The sequence below is a fragment of the Acinonyx jubatus genome, chromosome B4 (assembly GCF_027475565.1).
Source record: "Acinonyx jubatus isolate Ajub_Pintada_27869175 chromosome B4, VMU_Ajub_asm_v1.0, whole genome shotgun sequence".
Taxonomy (NCBI): Eukaryota; Metazoa; Chordata; class Mammalia; order Carnivora; family Felidae; genus Acinonyx; species Acinonyx jubatus.
In genome coordinates this window covers 135,540,347-135,560,057 of record NC_069387.1, presented here as the reverse complement: position 1 = coordinate 135,560,057, position 19,711 = coordinate 135,540,347, and the positions used below count along the sequence as shown (strand labels likewise).

The 19,711-nt window shown below is 44.4% G+C and overlaps 1 protein-coding gene across 5 annotated transcripts in view; it reads right to left on the bottom strand.

Moving 5' to 3' along the window:
• The window catches only part of ATXN10 (ataxin 10), a 166,410-nt gene that overhangs the window by 83,148 nt on the left and 63,551 nt on the right, over positions 1 to 19,711 (bottom strand). For all 5 annotated transcript variants that reach the window (XM_027070458.2, XM_027070459.2, XM_053199512.1 and 2 more), the window contains 3 exons: positions 18,197 to 18,362; positions 10,004 to 10,112; positions 8,411 to 8,580 (listed from right to left, as the gene is read on the bottom strand). In XM_027070458.2, coding sequence (XP_026926259.1) covers positions 8,411 to 8,580; positions 10,004 to 10,112; positions 18,197 to 18,362 — 445 coding nt within the window. The remainder of the gene's footprint in view (positions 1 to 8,410; positions 8,581 to 10,003; positions 10,113 to 18,196; positions 18,363 to 19,711) is intronic.

Genomic DNA, 19,711 nt, shown 5'->3' with positions numbered 1-19,711 from the left:
CAGAACGACTCCACCGCCAGCTCCCCATGCGCTGCTCTGTAAAACGTGCCTGCTCTAAGGATTCTCACCAAGCTGGTCAAAGGTTTCAAGCGACAAGCCTCGAACGTCTTTTTCTCGTAGGTGCAGAACAGTAGAGGCCAGCCGGCAGAGTTTGGTTCTGGAGGCAGAATGTAGCCTGCTATCGCTCCCAGCGAGTAACTTAACTCCTCCAAACTCTGAGTAACCAGCACGGGGGGGGGGGGCACCGATCCATGGTTCACGGACTCCTTGTGCTGCACACCAGGAGCTGTGGCAGGGGTTCACCGGACAGGGTGCGTGCTGCCTTCAAGGAGCTTACAGGTCGGTGGGGAAGAGGGCCGAGGAGGCCGCGTGCCCGAGAAAGCCCAGGCCTGGGGCCTGGTTCGTGTGCAGGAGTGAAACAACAGCCACCAGCAGGCTGTTACATTTTATTCACATCTTTAGTACGATTCCTCCTTTTCAATAATTTACCTCTTTTCTCCGAAAGAACAAGCTGATCACTCCATGACAAGACACAAAAAGGGGTTTTGGGTCTTTAAAAAGAAAAAATTTACAGCTGCACGAAGCAGAGCCACGGTATGTGTCCTCTAGGTAGGAATTTTAATTTCGCCTACTGTAACAGGAACTGTATGTTCAGGAAACTAATGGTGACAGCTTGATTTATGAATTTTGACATATTTCTTGAACTAGGATTACATTACAAAGAAGAGGAATTCGAAGCAAGCCGGATCTTGCCTATACATTCAATCTTCAAATCAATAAACTGCGATTCTGGGCAACTTGTTTCTGACAGAGGACAGACACAGGCTCACCCAGACAGGCCAGGTCCCTGTAATGTGAAAGTTCCTTAACATGCTCTCAGAAGTGAGCTAGAACGGATTCAGGGACCCACAGAGAAAACCCTTCGGTTCTTTCCTAGGCAATAACAAAAGAGAGATTCAACTCAGAGAGCAGGTGTGGTCAAAGTGACCAGGGAAAAAAGGATTCCCGTCCTAAAGGAAGTTTTGTCTATTCCATTTTACTTCCTTCCAAAAGCCCCATCTATGAGAAAAGTGCTGAACACAGAAAACGGTATGTGAGGGTTACTTTAAACTGTGTAAATACCCGTGAGGTGCTGTCCATAAATTTCCATTTAAATACAGGCACTGGGAGACACTGACTGAAGCGGAGCCTCTCAGTTACAGTGGGACGGGAGGGGAGCAGCGGGGAGCGGCCACACACATGCTGTCAGCCACTTCCCGCACGCGATCTCACTTCATCCCTCCAGCCACACAGGCAGGTGTTTTACACGTGATGGAGCTGAGGCTCAGAGAGGTTAAATCACTTGTCCAAGCCTACACAGCTAAGAGACGATAAAACTACGAGGCAGATCTGGGGTGTCTAACCACGAGGTTCCGCGTGGGTTCTCTGTACTATTCTCAGCTTGCTGTATGAGTATCACATCTACTTGTGGACCCAAATGTGACGAAGCACGCAAAGACAGAGGAGCCACGGGCAGGAGAACCCACTGCCGGGATGTCCGCACCAGCCTACCTGAAATCCCCCAAGTAGTCACGCACGGAGGTACGGGTGGAAGATTCCCGTAAAAATGGAAAACTACGTACGTGGCAAAGCATGCAGATTACGGTATTACCAGCCGAGAAGACCTGGGGAGAGCAATCTCATGAAAGGACACTGGTTTGGGGGAGGGGGGGGGGGGCGGGGGGCGTGGAGAGATGACTGGGAAGGAACCAGGCTCTGCCAAGGTAAAAGTGAGTGACACTGCATGAACTGCCAGGGGTCAGTTTACATGTGTGTGTTACGCTGGAGCCATAAATGACAGCCACCTGCATACGGACACGTGTGCCAGAATCCACAGCCAGTAACACGTTTACATACAGAAACGGAGGGTATGAGTCCAGGATAAAGTCGGGGTAAAGAGGAGTAGGTATGGGCTCCAGAGGTGAGCGTGGGTGGAAAGCCTTCCCTGCAGTGACCAGAGAAGGCACCTGTGACCTTGGGTACTGAGGGCCAAGCTACGGTCACCTGGGTAAAGAACCCACAGGCCGAGAACGCAGGCGCTGGTCCTGCATGAGGACACAGGGCCCACCATACAGCGGCACGGAGGACCCCCCACACTCGTCGGGCACTCCCTTCCCTGCGCTCCCATCAACTCCCCGGGGGAACCGACAAGCCAGCAGTAGGGACGCAGCACAAAGCAAGTACTGACCCTCCCCAAGAGCAACGGCCTCACTAAAATGACTGGGGGCCCCTGGGGGCTCAGTCGGTGAAGCGTCCGACTTCGGCTGAGGTCGTGATCTCACGGTTCGTGGGTTCGAGCCCCGTGTCAGGCTCTGTGCGGACAGCTCAGACAGAGCCTGGAGCCTGCCTCGGATCCTCCGTCTCCCCCTCTCTCTGCCCCTCCCCTGCTCGCACTCTCTCAAAAATAAACAAACCTAAAAAAAGGATTAGGAAATAGCAACCGATTATTTCGGGTTCATGATCTGATAGGCAAATATGCTGGTTGAGAACATGTCAAATAGAAAGAAATCATAAAAAAGGGTTGAACAGCTGGCCTGCTCTTGACCCGTCACATCTAGATGCTAAAAGCTGAAGGTACCAGTCCCCCTCCAGAAAAAAAAGCAGCGAAAAACAATCATGTTATGATCGCTTAACAAGTGTTAAGTTTAGTCTAAAACTTTTTTTAACGAAAAAAGTACACTGGGATCTATAAAGCTAAATTTGGGGTTAAAAAAATATCGTTTAACTCCTTGCGAATATTACACTTTGCAGATGTTCTTATAGTCTAAAATTCAGATCTGGGTAAGTCAAATCAGAATAAGTCATGTTACAGTAAGTTAGAATATATTCAAATACGTGACAAACATAAAAGACTTTCAAAAATAATTACAGAACCCCAAATCTAGAGGAACTCTGATTTTCACGTGGAAAAGCGGTTTTATTCTCACTACATGTCTCTGTTTGCAAACAGAATAAGGACGTCTTATGGTAAAATACACACTCCTTGAGGAGGAGGGTCATGTCTTACTTGCTTTCTATTTCCAGAACCTAAAACTGTGTTCGGTGTGTGGAGACGCTGACCATAAATCCCCACGCGAGCACTTCCCGAATGCCTGCTGTGTGGGAGGCACAATTTAGATGTTGAGGGTAACACAACGGGCAGAACTTCCTTCGTCAAAAACAGAGCACAGAGGTCTTCCACGTGTCTAAGTGACACCTGCCTCCGTAGCAGATAATTCGGGCCTGGGACTCAGAGCTGGCCACCCAGCGCACGGTCTTCACGTGCTGGACTCTTCCGTACGCTGGAGGCTTATTTTTAAAATGAAGCCAGGGCTGTGATGAAAGCTTTCTGTGTGCATATGTCTGAACACATGGGATCCAACATATGTGTGAATGCTGGGAATCTTTTCTATCAGGGAGGAGGAGAAAGAGGGACTGGGCAGCATTTCCACAAACCTTTTGGCAGAATGGACCAAATAACCCAAACTGCGGAGGGCCCGGTGTAGTCGATACAACTTCTTTGGGGGGAAATGAAGGCAGACAAACTAGTTCATTTGCTGATCCGCTTTGAAAACACGCACTTAGCTTTATGGAAAAAACCAGCAACCGGGTTTGTTTTTTTTGTTTTTTTTTTTTTCTCATGAAGAATTCCCTTAGAGCATTTCTGACAATAGCAAAGGAGAGAACAGGGAAGAAAAAAAGTAAACCATGCATTCCTTCGGCTAACAAAGAAGCAGCCAAAGAATGCTTTCTTCATGTTTACGGCATTGATACCCATGTGCTTCTTACAATAGAAACCAAAACAGAATCTCCATTTCAGGTCCACAAAGGTTTAAAAGTAAACCAATCACTAGAGACGCAGCGAGGAGATACTATGTTTTGTCGAGCACAGAAAACAAGGTAAGAACAGAAGTCACCAAGTGTTCGTGAACAGCTCCCTACCACGACCTGGGAAAAAGGGAGTCTAGCAACCCTTTTACAATTCAAGAAACACCACGACCCATCACGGGCAGCGAATTAAGAGTTCAAGACCCAGGGGAGGCCTGGGGAAATAAACTTCCATCCAAGGCCAGGCACACTGGACCGTCCCACCCAGAGCCCAGAGACACAAATGCAAAGGGGGACTGTCACCCTTCCTGTCACGATGGTGCAGTCGGCTCCTGCCCTTGAGAGACAGAGGGACTGCTAGCTGCCACAGCCCGCCCACAGGACCACACCTCACCTGCTCCTCGCGGACGGGAGGTGGGGGCCACAGGGGCTTTTGTCAGAGGTACCGGTGCCACGCAGACCTCCCTACGAAGGTGACTCAGTCTCCTCCAGAGCGCGCAGCAGGAGTTTCTATTCGAAAAATGCTAACTGAATGAAATCACAGTTTCTCTGAGCCTTGGTTTCCTCATTTAGAAAATGATGATGGTGTCTTTTTAGCCTTTTCCACAGAGGCATCCGAAGCCTCCACTAAACTAATGTAGATAAAAGGATCTTTATAACAGGGAAAGGGCCCCACAACTGTAAAGGGTGCCATCCAGGCGGGGGCCACCACATTCACTGCAAAGAATGAACTTACGCGGACAAGCAGAGAGACCCAGCTGGGCTTAAACGGCTTCTGATCAGACCTCCAAGCAACCAGGCAGTGCACAAAGATCTAGGAAAATCTGTCAATCATTTTGGGATCCTAGTTCAAAGAGGCAAGGATAATTAGGCCCTAGATGCTTCTCGAGCGCAAGCTTCACAGAAGAGATACCCGTCTGTTTCATCCAACAAAAGGTCCCCACAGCCGGGAACATTCACATTTGACGAGTAGATGAATCAGAGACAGAGATGCGAGTCCCCGGGAGTGCCAGACTTGAGCCGAGACTGGGCACAAGGGGCCCGGCTGGCCTAGCAGATGCAGACTCACCAGCCGCCAGCACCTTTGGTCTGAGGTCCATCAGGAAGGAAGCCTGTTGTAAACCTCTTCTTGCAAACCCCGGAACGCTCTTAAATGAGAGGCAGGCATGATGGTACAGGCCCAGGAGCTCAGAGTCAGACAAACCTAAATACTACTCTGGATCGGGCAACTCACCAACCTGGTGGCCTCTCCTAAAACGTGGTTAACAGAGCCTGCTTTTCGGGGCTGATACAAATATCCAAGTTGATAAGACATGTAATTCACTCTGCACCACGCTGGGACATAAGAAACACTCAACAGGGTATCAGTCCTCAGGGTATCACCCTTCCTCTGGGTGAAGAATGAACCAAATCAGATTAGGTGGCACAAAATCCCCCTAACTCAAACAGAGTTAGGGCAGAGACAGAGCCAAATTTCCCTTTGGGCCCAAATCTGGGTGGAAGCAAGAGCCTGGTGAGAGAGACCCACTACGCCGCATAATCCTCTGATTGCTTTCCCTGGAGGCAACAATGACCAAGGTCAATGTCTAACAGCCAGCGAGAACCAGGATTTGACTACAAGAATGAAGAAGCTTCTAGGACTGTGACGCCGTGGCAGATTCTTTGGAAGGAGAAACAAATCCCAGAAGGAATGGGTTCAGGGAAGGCACTTCGTTGGCACAGTAAGAAAGCAGGGGCAACAGGGGCATTCTTCTACTCAGAGTATGACCTTTCTCATTCCTTCGAGAATGTTTGCTCAGAAACCAGGAGGGCTATTAGCAATCACACACGTGAAGGGACACACCACCAACTTCCTGTGAGCCCCAATGACCTCTCCACAGCAGCACTTGGGCACACTCCAGATTTACTTATGGTGCAACCTGATCCTGACTTGAGTGAGTTATTTCACAAGCCTTTTAAGGGTTACTACATTTTGTTCCTATAAGAGGCCTATCCAAATCAGCAACAAAAGAATAGTTAAACACAAGAAAAGCCACCTCTTTTGTGCTCCTCAAGAAAGGCAGTCTTGGTCATTAAAAAGGCAAAGTGTTTTTTATTCTCCATCACCTTTCTCTCACAAAAAATCAGGCCAGTAACTTTCCAGGGTGGGGAGGGGATTAAGAGTCTTTCACTCATACCTGCTTGAAAGTGGGGAGGAGTCGAGATGCTAGATGCACATCTGAGCCAGCTATCTGGCATCTGGTTCCGTGCCACATCCTGTAGAAATGATTCCGATGATCAGTGATGCACAACACACAGAACTGAGACGTCAGATGACCGTTTTCTTGTCAACCTTTTCTCTGTTCTTCAGATTGGATGACTTCTATGGTTCTATCTCCAAGCACACCAACTCTTTCCTCTGTCACCTCTCTGGAGCTGTCAAGCTCATTCAGTAAAATTTTCAAATTGTATTTTGGATACCGTGTTTTTCAGTTCTAGATTTTCCATTTGGCCCTTTTACTTTTATTTTTATTTTTTTAGTTTCTATTTCTCTGTTGAGTTACACTATCTTTTCACTCATTAGAAGCATATTTTCCTTTACATCCTTGGGCATAGTTACAATTGCTTTAAAAACCTCTGTCTGCTAAACCCAATGTCTGTGTCCCTGCAGTTTCTGTTGGCCATCTTTTTTCTCTTGGAAAACGGGGCATACTTTCTTGTGCTTACAGTAAGTGTGGACTGTATCCTGGACATTGCGAATGCTAGGCCACGGAAACTCTGGTTTCTATTTTATTCCTCTAGAAAATGCTGAATATTTTTGTTTTAGCAAGCAATGATCTTGGATGGAGTTAAACTGTAAACTCTGGCATGGCAGCTCAAATCTCAGTACAATCGTTTTATCCTTGGCTCGGCTGCCTGGAGCCTGCCCCGCATGTGTGATTCAGGCATCGGCATGGACTCAGGCAGCAGGTGCCCAGAAGCCGGGGCTTGCTTTCTCCCACCTGGGAGTCCCTCCTTCGCTTTCCAACGGCTGTGATTACTCCAAACTGTCCATTTCATCTTTAAGGTGAAGGGAGTACAGATTTTCTTTCAGAGTTCTAATAACTGTCCTGCACAGCACACACGGGGCTGCTCCCTTCTTCCAAGTGGCAATTCAATTCCCAAACCTGCCGGTTTGTGTCAAATTTGATTATGTTCACACGGCTGTCTCTTGTCCAGAGTTTACAAGTATTATCTGCAGGAGGACCCGTCCAATGGTAACACACAGGGCCATTAACAGAAGCAGAACCCACACAACTTGGTGTTTGTTTTTTTCCCCCCAATTTTTCGCTTCTTCCCACAATGCTGTGGGTCACAAATTCAGAAAGGGCTCTGTCAGGCAGGCTGTCTCCGATTCGTGTGGCCTCTGCCGCGCAACTAGGGAACTGAGCTTGGAACTAAGGATCTGAGCAACTACCCAAAACCCTTCCAAGATGGTTTCTTGATCCCACGTCTGCTGCCTTGGCGCTCCCTGACTAGTCTCCTTCACTCTCCTCAGTACAGTTCATCCTCCAGGGCTTCTCCAGGCAGACTTGGCAAAATCATGGCACAGTGATCGCAGGCAATCTGCACATCTTACATGGTGACTGGTTTTTAAGAGGCTAGAAACGGAATCTCCAAGACCAGTCAACGGCTGTATCAGAAATGGTGGAAGATCACTCCCACCATATATTATTCTTCAAAGGAGCCACGGGGCTTTAGTCATCAAACTGAAGAGAATGGGGAAATAAATGCTAATCCTTGATGGGAGAGTGGCAGGGTCAAATTCCAGGTATGTGTTTGCAGCCATCTTGGAAAAAATATATCTGTCACACATATATCTGATATATTTCATCAGGCAAAACAAGTGCCACCCGAAGAAAATTCCAGTGAAATATAGGCAGGCTAATTCAGTGTTAAGCAGGTGGTCCAATTCTCCTGCCATCTTTTTTCTCATCTTTTCATGTATCAGTGTAGTTCCACCTCAGCTATTCAGCACAAAAGAGGTTTCCAGGGGCAGTTTATTGAGTTTCCAAAGACTTAATACTTAAATACTGTATCAGTTTCAAAATATCTAAAAGAAATGCTTACGATGCAATCATCCAGAAATGCTGGTCACAGATTTAAGGGGTTGTTTTTTTTTTTTTATTACTAACATAATGGCCCATAACTACCGTTTATTACGTATCTACTGTGTGTTTCAAAATTTCTAGCATTTCAAATGCTAGATTTAAATTTTAAATCTGTTTTTACTGACTGTTTCCTACGTGATAGTAAGAATGTGTTCAAATGCCCAGGCTCTGGACAAACATTGATACTTTATAAGAAAAGAGACTGACTCAAACACACGGAAGACACATACAAAGCAACGCTATAAAAACACAAACGCTGATATAAACAAATATGACACGTTATGCGTATCTGTGGGACATATGCACATACCTAGCATCTCCAACTACCTTCTAAGCAAACTTTCATTCCAGAAAAGTGTACATACTCGAAATCCTAAATATCACATTCTAAAGGAAGCCATATACATATGAAACATCCTCAGAAATCATCTTACCTTGTCTTGGTTATCTTTATTCTTATAACACAGATTTCCAATCAGACGAATAAGATGAGACTTAAAACCTTCAGCCACGTTTGAGACGTCACCCTCTGCTTTTACACAACCACTGGTACTGAAGATGTTCGCAGTGTCATTGCCAGCCACGTGAATCAGTCGTAAAAGATCTATACAAAAAACAATGAACTTTCTTTTCCAGAAGAAAATGTTTACTATTATAAAATAAAGCTTTCTTTAAATGAAAAGTAGAAGACTCTTTCTTCCGTTTTAAATTTTTTCATGACTCGGGTTTTGGGGAGATAAGCCACAGGGATCATCCCGACTTGGACTTTCTATCCACAAAGGAAAGTTAGCTAAAAAGTTTCTGCAATCTCTCTTATAAAGAGGTTTCCAACCCCACATTCTTTCTTTATGAAGGAACTCATGTGACAACCACAGTCCGCTAAGTCTAAAATGCAATACCTATTCTACAGTGAGCCATAGGACAGAAACCAAGAAGTATGTTGACTTTTTTCTCATTGTGCAGATCATCAGAAGGCAGCATGTAGTCTCCAGAAATCTATTCTGGCTCCATTCAAAAGGAGTAACCCTGTCATGCTCTATGAGATGCCTCTCAGACAGCACACGAAAATAGATCATCTTCCAGAAGCTGCAGTGACGTGTTTCCACATTCTCTCATTTAACACTCTCAACAGACCTAGTAGAGGCAAGTATCATTTTCTCCATTTCAGAACGAACAACTCAAGCTCACAGAGGGTAGTAATTTGGCAGAGCTGGGTGGACAGCCCATGGCTGCCTTGGCTGCATGCACGGTTTTCAACAATGATTCTGTTTCGCAGGTCTGTGGCATTTTATTCTGATCATCACTAAAAGCACTGCACTCAAAATAAAACACTCACATGAGATTCTAAATATCTTCTACAGCTCCCTGCTGACTTGTCTGCCCACCTAGACACAATTCATCCTTCTTGGAGAACGCATCTCCACCAGAAACATGGTCTTTTTTAAAGGAAAAAAACAGAGAACAGCAAATAACAACACCATAAGCATGGCTAGCCACAAGGAACAGGTCCTACTTGAATTATGCTGCAAACAGCTTTTTAGCAAAGATAGTATTCCAGACAATGGCTTCTTGTGTAAAACCATTTTCTTCTAAGAACGGAATGCATAATTACTATGTGTAGGGCACTGTTCTTTGTGTCCATGAAGGTAATTGGGAAAAATCTACTAGCAAATTTGGAAAACTGATATAAAAGGCACCATCATCATCACTGAAACTACTACCCCCATCATCACAACCCCCCACACCACACACCCCTGAGGAGACGCCCACTATGTGCAGCCTGTGGAACACGTGTTAGGACTCTCATCTACTGACCAGGCGTCCTGAGTTACACAGCAGGCAAGTGGCAAAAGCCTGAGCTGTTACCAAAACACAATGATTCTTGTTAAGAAAGACTATTCCAAAAATAATCTCAAAAATATACCAATACAATGAAAATTAAGGATCTGTGTTTGGACTTATATTTCAGTGTGACGAGCCGAGGATTCCTCAATTAAACATGATGATAAGGGTGACGCTTCACTCACCAATCACTCTTTCCAGCAAGCCAGGGAAAACCTGCAGATAGCTGAGCAGATCGGTGTTGGCGGTCATTTCACACAAGACATCGAGAAGCCTAATCGTGGCCAACGCCTCCTAAAAACAGAAAACGTGACTTTTAAGTCAAGCTACATGGTCTGCAACTGTTACAAGTAAGGCAAGAGGATGGAATGTTACAGTAGCTGCTAAAGAGGTGGTGCTTGTGGAGAGTGTCTGAAGAGAGAGACAAAACGATCGAGAATGAGACAGAAGTATTAAAAATGTACGTGAATAATCGTGTTCACTACCAGCAGCATCAGCCATCAAGAACGCAAGATTATGTGTCATTATGTGTCTTCCGGGAGCAAAGAGGCAGAAAAGTTCTTATTCAAGCAAAAATACCTTCCAACAGTGGAGCAAATGTTCAAAATTACTAGCTACATACATAACATTTATGCAAATACTTTCTTTTTAAAGTGTTCCCAGCAAGCAAGTTCTACTTTAAAGATACAAATATCCCATGAAATACATTAATTTCTTGTCCACAGGAATCCTGTAAAATGCTGTGGTCGAAAGAACTCTGGCTGCAGGAACTTGCATTATTTCTGGGGAAATAAAAACTTACATATGCAGTATGGTGGAAGGTAGAGAAAGACAGTATTATTTGAAAATGTCAGTTCACGTAATAATTGATCGTCCAATGGGCTACACGAACAAGAGACTACCAACTACCAACCATATGGCATTAGGTAATGTGAATAAAACGTCAAAAATCCAATCCTCTGCAGATTTCGACCCTAGTTTCTAAAGTACACGCTATTGGACAAAGTGTGGTAGATGCTCTACATTTAGGTCATAAAGACAACATTCTTCAAAAGAAAAATAAATTACTCGGATGGGTTAACTCTAACTGTGTAGTTATTTTTCTCCAGTTAGGAGATTTAAAGGTAATATTTTAATCTACCATTCTGAAATCTCAAAATAAACAGCAAGAAACAACGCGTATTTTGAATGCCTTGTTTGTCATCGCCAGATACCATTCCTCCTTCCAGAAGAGGCTGATTGGTTCGAGGGCTGGGGCAGAATACATGCCAGAGAGAGCAAAGAAACTAGGAGCAACTATCGGGATCCCGTCAGAAGGAACCAGAAACAACCTGAAGAAGGTCCCACTGGCCAGCAATGGCACATTAGGACATCAGGAGGAATTAGGGCTAAAGTGGACGGAAGATCAATCAGGTGGCTTTAAAACCATGACTTCACGATGGTGATGAAAACCTAAACAATTCACTCATCATCTCTGGATGATGCCACAAAACCAACTCCTTGCTCTGAAGACTGATAATCAAAGGGGGAGGAAAAACACAAGCATTTGCTGTACTTTTCATAAACACGGTGTACTGTGGGCGACCTGATAGCTGATTAAGAGAAGTTTCTGAATGATAAAAGTCAAGACACCACCACCTGCAATGCCCAAAGAATGAAGGGATCTAGGGAACAGGCATTTACAAGTGCTAACATCACAGAAAGAGACAACCGGACGTCACGTGCCTCTTGATGAAGGCACTCATCGCCAACAATGAAACACTATCGGAAAAAAAAGACACAAAAACCTAACCCACATGTGAACAGGTTTCTGGAACGAATGATCAGTCACAGGAAATGCCAGGAAAAGAAGAATACGTTAACCACCACCACGGAGTCACAATCAAAATCCAAGCTGTAGAAAGCTCTGCAGGTACGACAACCCAGTGTCTTCCATCAGGCACTAGCAAAAAAAAAAAAAAAAAAAAAAGAACTAGCAAGGGGGGGGGGGCGGGGCAAGAAAGGAGACCACGTATATTAGAGGATATTTGAGATACAACAACTGATTGCAGTGCATGGACTTTATCTGTATCCCGATTCAAAGGAATAAACTGGAACAAAATTGCTGGATAATGGGAAAAGCCTGAGTATTATAATCACATTGCTAATGTTCTGGGTGTGTGCTAACCGTAGTTTACTTGTGTGTGACTCATCACCTTTTGACACATAAAACATCGGGCTGATGAAACACGTGGGAATTTTGTTTCAACGCAGGGCGGACGGTGGGGTTGTGGACGAAACAAGAAAGCAACCAAGGGAGAGGAGGGCTGCTGATGCGGGGCATGGGCCTGCAGGACGCTTTTCTCCCTTAGTCTGCTGGGGATTTTCCATGATAAAGAGATAACGGTAACATCAGAGCGTTGGAAGACAGAATCTAGAAGTTTCCTTCCAGCTCCTAACTTCTAGGATATTAACTGAAATCGACCCCAGTGAAAATTAATCTATCTCCACCTAACACGTTCCCAATGTTAGTCCTTAGAATCCTTTCACGACTAATGTGTTTCTAACGCGCATTTGGAAACGAATAATGAAAATACAGCTAGGAAAAATATTCTCTGAAAAAGCAGGATGGGGCGCCTGGGGGGCTCGGTTGGTTGAGCATCCAACTCTTGGTTCCGGCCCAGGTCACGATCTCACAGTTTGTGGGTTTGAGCCCCGAGTCGGGCTCTGCATTGACAGCACAGAGCCTGCTTGGGATTTTCTCTCCCTCTCTCTGCCCCTCCCCTACTCATTCTCTCTCTCTCTCTCAAAATAAATAAATGAACTTAAAAAATAATAAAAAAAACAAGACGAATGAGCGAGATGTCCTTCTGCTACTTACAAGTATTATAAAACCCTATTCATTGAATTGGGCTCTGGGGAAAAAAGACACAGGCACATCAAAGGAACAGGACTCTGCAATGGGCACAAGAGGGGGAAGAAAGATTTGTCTCCCATCTACACCATCTGGCAAGATTAACTTCACCCTTACAAAATTTAACGTTGTGGAAAACTGATAATTATGCAAATGACTCTTATCTACAGAAAGGCAGATTACTTGTGTCTGGCTGGAATGTAATTAATTACTGCCTTGTGCCCAGACCAGCGTTTGCATCTCTGTTTGAGTCATTCCAGCAGGCCTTCAGTGCCTATAAAACACGTAGCTCTGACTTCTTTGACGGTTGTTAGTATCTCACTGGTTCTCTCTGTAAAACGTTGGAGATACAGAAAGGGATCCAAAATTACACAAGAATTTAATATATGACAAAAGTAACATTAAAATTAATGGAAAGGATGAGATTGCTCACTAAATGGCATTGATACAACAATTAACAGCTAATATTTGGGAAACACTAACTGTGTACCAGTCAGCATACAAAATGCCTACATGAAATACCATTTGTCTTGGGGTGCCTCAGTGGCTCAGTCGGTAAGCGTCCAACTCCTAGTTTTCGCTCAGGTTATGATCTCACTAGCCCCAAGCTCCACGTCGTCGGGCTCTGTGTTAATGGTGCAGAGCCTGCTTGGGATTCTCTCTCTCCTTTTTTCTCTGTCCCTCCCCTGTGCGTACTCCCGCACACGCTTCCTCCCCCCCACCCCCCCGTGGCCACCTCTCTCTCAAAATAAATAACTAAACATTAAAAAAAATACCATTCATCTTACTGGTATAGAAACGGAGGCACAGAGGGTAAGTAGCTTTTCCAAGATGAAGATCAGACACCAATGATAAAGGAAATCAAGATTCAAATCCAAGCCGTCCTTTACCAAAGATTATATGCTCTTGGATCATCAAGACATAAATAATTCACTTGGATCTATACTTCACTCCTTACTCAAAAATAAATTCAAGGCCAGTTAAAAATGTGGACAGAATACCAAAAAAAAAAACCAACAAAACAAACAAACAAACAAACAAAAACCCCTAGAATATACAGGTGTGTATTTCCACAGTCTAACTGGAGATGGCTTTATAAAATATGTAAGAAAAAAACAAAAACAAAAAAACCTTCAGAAACCAGAAGGATACAACTGGTAAGCCTAACTAGATTAAAAACAAAAAGTAAAACTTCTAAAAGGCCAAGAATATCACAGATAAATTCAAGCAAACAATTAACTCTGGGGAAAGAAAAGTTTTCTGCATATGTGACAAAAACACCAATTTTCTGAAAATGCTCATTAATAACTTTATTTTAAAAGGTAAACTGACACACAAAAAAGCGAACATGCTGGACACCGAAACAATTAACGAGAAATGGTATTCAAACCAGATTAGTGAAAGGCCGCAAACCCACGCACTCTCATGCTCTGTTGGTACGGCATTTAGAAATATTCCTGAAATTTTTAAATAAACAGACTCTGACTCGGCGATTCGACTTCCAGGAATTTATAATTCCAGATCAGCTGGTCCAAAATTGCAGAGACACCTACACTGGGGCATTATCTGTGAAAAGGTTTTTAAAACAAAACCCTGGAGGCAACTGACGTGTATGTTGACAGACGGTCAATGAGAAAGTTCTGGCAGATCGATCTAGTGAGACACTGTTCACCTGTGAAGGAGGAGGAAGTGCACAAGACACACAGAAAAAGTAGTAATGGACCGAACCAAGAGGCAAAACACAGGCATGTACATACAAAAAACTCTGAAAGGAAAAGAAAAAAGTATACGCTAATATACCCGCAGAAAACAGGAGGGCTGGGCGAGAATGAGGACTTTTTGTTTCGCTGACTTCAGTGTGAACTTTTTTTACTGAATAAGCAAGTATTAGCTGCATAGCACAAATATTTAATCCCTTATCAGTCTGTGGAATAAAAGATTACCCGTTCTCATTCAAATGCCTACTACAGAAACATATTACAACTGAAGTTGGGGAACGCAGAGTGAAACAGGATGAGAAACCCACAACCCGAAGATCATTTTCCTAACGGACAAATACAAGAAAATACAAAACTGAAGGAAATATTTTTCACTTTCAGAGGAAAGGCCAGGCTCACCACAAGCAACAAGACGAAGGCTCGAGACAAAGCTAACTGACCCGTCAGTCCTACGAGATAAAACAGCACACTAGGAGCGACAAAAATGTATCAGAAACTAGAAAAGAGAGTACACACAAAATACCAAAGGCAGAAGCACGCACGTTAATGTGAGAACCTAAGACTATTTTCACTAAGGCGGCATGGAAAAAAAAAAAAAACCCTCAGGATTTTAGAGGCACACAATTACATAAATTAACACACAGATGATACGAACACGACTTTTCGTTCCAATTTTTCAGCCACAGCATGGTAAGAACCTTCCTGGGTATCTTGTCCTACGGATATTCCAGCCGGGTAAATGCAGTGGTCTGCTGTCTGCTGGCTGGGGGAGACAGGGAGAGGAGGCAGGAGTGGGGAGCCCCGATCAGCGGCATTTGCTGGTTTCCACGGTGTAAATACCTCTACCCTGGAGTATTTAACATCTCAGGGGTTCTGAACATTTAACGATGGACTCAGAAGTCAGTACAGGCCAGCCCCAGTAGCCACTGGGTATATGGTATGTTGAAATATTGAGGTTAGAGGTCTTCTTAAAAACTACTGTGGCTTTTTTAAAACCTTCTAACTTAAAGGAGAACACATATACGGTAACGTGCACAAGTCAGGAGGGTGGAGGTTAATGAGTTTTTACAAAGTGAACTACTGGGGAAAGAACCATTCTAACCGTTCTAGCTTTAAGACAGAAGGGAAGGAAGACAGGACAGTTCTCAAAAGAAAATGGTCTGTGAATTTTTATCTATTGGTGCACCTACGTGGCTCAGTTGGTCTGACTCCTAGTTTTGGCTCAGGTCATGACCTTGCAGTTTGTAAGTTCCAGTCCTGCATCAGGCTTCGTGCTGACAGCACGGAGCCGGCTTGGGATTCTTTCTCTCCCTCTCTGCCCCACGCCTGCCCGCTCACTCTCAAAATAAGTAAATAAACTTAAGTTAATTTCTATCTATTAATATACAGTATTTCCTCCCATCTTAGAAATGAAACTATCTGAAAGAAATACACAAACTTTCCTCAATATAAAAAGTTCCATCGGGCGCCTGAGTGGCTTCGTTGGTCAAGCCTCCGACTTCGGCTCAGGCCATGATCTCATGGTGTGTGAGTTTGGGCCCCATGTCAGGCTCTGTGCCGACAGCTCAGAGCCTGGAGCCTGCTTCGGATTCTGTGTCTCCCTCTCTCTCTGCCCGTACCCACTCACACTGTCTGTCTGTCTCTCTCTCTCAAAGAAAATAAACATTAAAAAAAAAAAACAAACTAGTTTCATCAGGTCATTTCTTATGACAATATTGAAATTATCTGTACTATAAATACAAGTGCCCTGAAAAAGTTGAAAGCTGGGTCTTAACCAAGTACTAAGTTTTAGTTCCTTTTCTGTCTCCTAGAGAATTGATTTTTGAAACTTTTTAGAAGCACAGCTCACTGCTCCTCCTACTGGAAACAAAAGCCAATCTATCTCCAGGAAGGAAAGGCAGTAGGAAGCTGAGATTTGGCTCTTCTAGCACAGAAATGAGAATGAAAGTACTAGCTTTGCCAGCGAGCGCAAATGTGGTCTGTAGGAACGCGGCACAGAAAATCCACAGCAAAGTAACCTTGAAAAACAGTACATTCACCGAGAAGGAAATCTACTGTCACAGTGGAAGTCCTAACCGCGGCCCGCGGTTACAAGGGAAGCTAAGAGGTTCGTGGCATCACGTACAGCTCCCTGGAAAACGCTACGGATCCGCATGGTGGGTGGTCCTGTGGAGGGCAGCCCCTCCCACCCATCATTCCCACAGACGTCAGTGTTACCGACGTATACTTGACACAATAAAAATACGCCCATCTTGAGTGTATGGTACACAGTTGTGTCGACATACACGGCCAGGTACAACCTTTCCATTACCCAAAACGTTCCCTCGTGCCCCTCACAATCAAGTCTACCCCTCCAGACCTCCAGCCCCTGGTGACGTTTCGCAGGCTTTGTTATTGTTGGTAAGTTTCGCGCTCTACTCTGGCTACCCTCATGCAGCAGGTCTGCGATTCCTCTCTGCCTGTGTGACAAACACATCCCTTTCTACTGTTGAGTAGTATTCCAGAGAAAGAACCATTCTAACTTTAACACAGGAGGGAAGGAAGATGGGACAGACAAAAATAAAGAGACTTTCTCACGCAAAGAGAAGGGAAGCGGGATTGGCATAAACTAGCTTCCATCCCCTTGGTAAAGACTCGAATGATCCAGGGCAGCCTTGAGGAGAATAAAAAAAAAAATACTTGAAGAAGCTGACCAGGCTGGTGTATGATCGCGAATCTCCTACAAGGACAGAAGAAACAAACTTTCTGGAAGGCAATTTAAAATGTGTACCAGAAGCTTTAAAACGGGATACACCCTTACAGGCAGCAAATTCACGCCGAGGCTAATACGAGGCAAACGTACAAAGATGTAACTGTGAAGGCATGTACCACAGCCCTGGCGACAGTGAGCACAAGTGGGAACAACCTGAATGCCAGATGGGCAAGCTGTGGCAAGTTCTTTACTTACAATGCTACCCTGGCTTTTCTCATGACATTCACAATGGACGGTTCATGCAGTCAGCCGATACTAAATGCCTACTGTGTACCATGAACATAGGAACGTAAGAGTCAAAACTTTTACCCTCATAAAACTTACATTCCGTAGAAGAAAAAACAGAAACTTACAAAAAGCACAGCATGGTTTCATTTTTCGTAATACATGTTTGTGCACGTGTGCATGCATACATTTGATGTTAGCTGCCTGGAAAAATACGTTACCCAGAATTTTGTTTCAAGTCGTTAACTCTGGATGGTAGGAAGACGGGCACTGTCTTCCCTTACCTGTGTTTTCCTAACTGTTCCAAACCGAGGATTCTGTCCTCATCCATTCGGGCCACTGTAACAGAACACCGCAGACTGGAGGGCTTAGAGACAACATTTATGGCTCACAGTTCTGGAGGCTCCAAGTCCACGGTCAGGGTGCCTGCACGGCTGGGTTCCAATGAAGGCCCTCTTCTGGGCTGCAGATGGCCAACTGCACCATGTCCTCACGTGGTGGAAGGGGCAAGGGATCCTTCCGGGGTCTCTTGCATAAGGGCACTAATCCCATTCACGAGGGCTCCAGCCTCAGGACCTCACACCTCCCACGGGCCCCACCTCCGAACAGCATCACGTGGGCCACCAGACTTTCAACATACGAATTTGGAGGCGGGGCACACTCAGTCCATATGTTACTTACGCACTATTATTTTAAAGCTTTAAAAGAGAAATTCTCATGGAGGACCAGACTAGGTCAGAAAATCTCCCTTTCCCTCTCTCATCCAAGATTATGAAACCTGTCCTCGTACCTCATCGTCAGCGTGCTGCTCAGAGGTCAGTTTCAGCACGATCTTGCACTGATTCACAAACGTGCTTGCAATCAACTCGGCATGGCTCAAAAACACAGGGATGTCATCCTTGGTCAGTGGCTCATCACCCACGATTTTCGCTATCATAAGGTCCAACAAGGTGACTCTGTGAAACATAAAAAAAATTTTACATAAATACAAAATATTGAAATTGCACCACACCAAAAATATTTACAGAGCGCATTTTAAGAGGATGTTTTAATTTTTTAAATTCCTTACTTTGTTTATAATGGCTAACTAGGGCAAATATTTTTTGTGAATAAAATCAATCTTCATCAGTTACATGTTTTTTCAAATCTTGACTTCTCTGATGTGACGTGGCTACAGAAACGAGCCCCTGTTATATGCCCTTTACTGTGAGCCCTTAATTCAGTTATTTCAGAAATGCTGTCAAGTTTTATAACGCATACACAATATCAACAACAGCAAAGTTCAGGGGACTCACATCCATTCACAGCTCACTCCTGGGCTACTGAGCGCTTTACACACACGGATCTCATTTACTCTACTGACACTGCCACTGGCCTGCACTAAGAACGGCAAACAGGGCTCAGTGAGGCCAATTCACACGCCCCATATCACACGTGCCGAGCTGCATCAGGACCCAGACACAGGATTCCAGCTCTCACTCCTGGGCCACAGGCCTCAGCCACTCACTTTGCTGTCCTTCCTGTGAAGGCTGGCTTTGTTTATTTCATCATTTTAGTTTACCAAGGCATAAATCTGAAGACCAGACCTATTCGATTTTACATCAACACTTACATTATCCCATAAGTATTTCTATTCAACAAAATCTTTCCTTCTCTGAGAAAAAAAAACAAGTCTCACCCAGGGCAATCTATCCAGCATAAACCAAGCAGGATGTTTCTCAAAATTACGCTCTGACTTGAGATTACATGTATAATTCTCATTTATTTTTAAACCAGAAAGGACAGGAATGCTTAGCAAATAGGGGAAATTCACTTACAGTAGGCTTGGAGCGTTTCTTACCAAACAAACAAAAAAAAGAATTTGTTTACTCTTGCAAGTTTCAAGCATGAAATGAAACTATACCAAACTCTTCCTGTATTTTTGCCAAATGATGGGAAAGATCATCCTTCTGGGGGAAAAAAAAAATCACACACAGACCTCACTGGTTTTCCAAACTCCTAAAACCTTCAGATTTCTTACAGCAATTATTAATCCAAAATAAAACAGATGACCCCCTCAACTGAGTACAGAAGAACAACAAGCAGTGCAGTACTAGGGTTATTTTTGCTTTCCCTTATTCACACAGAAGCTTTAAAAAATGAATGGGGTGCTCTCAGGCCGTAAAGCCAGGCTTTCCGCTTTCCCCAGGCAGGTCGACTTTCCGGGAACGCTGGGGAGGAGGCTACCTACTAGGTATGATCCAAAAGGAACCCAGATGTCTGCGCTAAAAATATTCTTTTTAAGCTGGGAAAGCGTGACAATGGC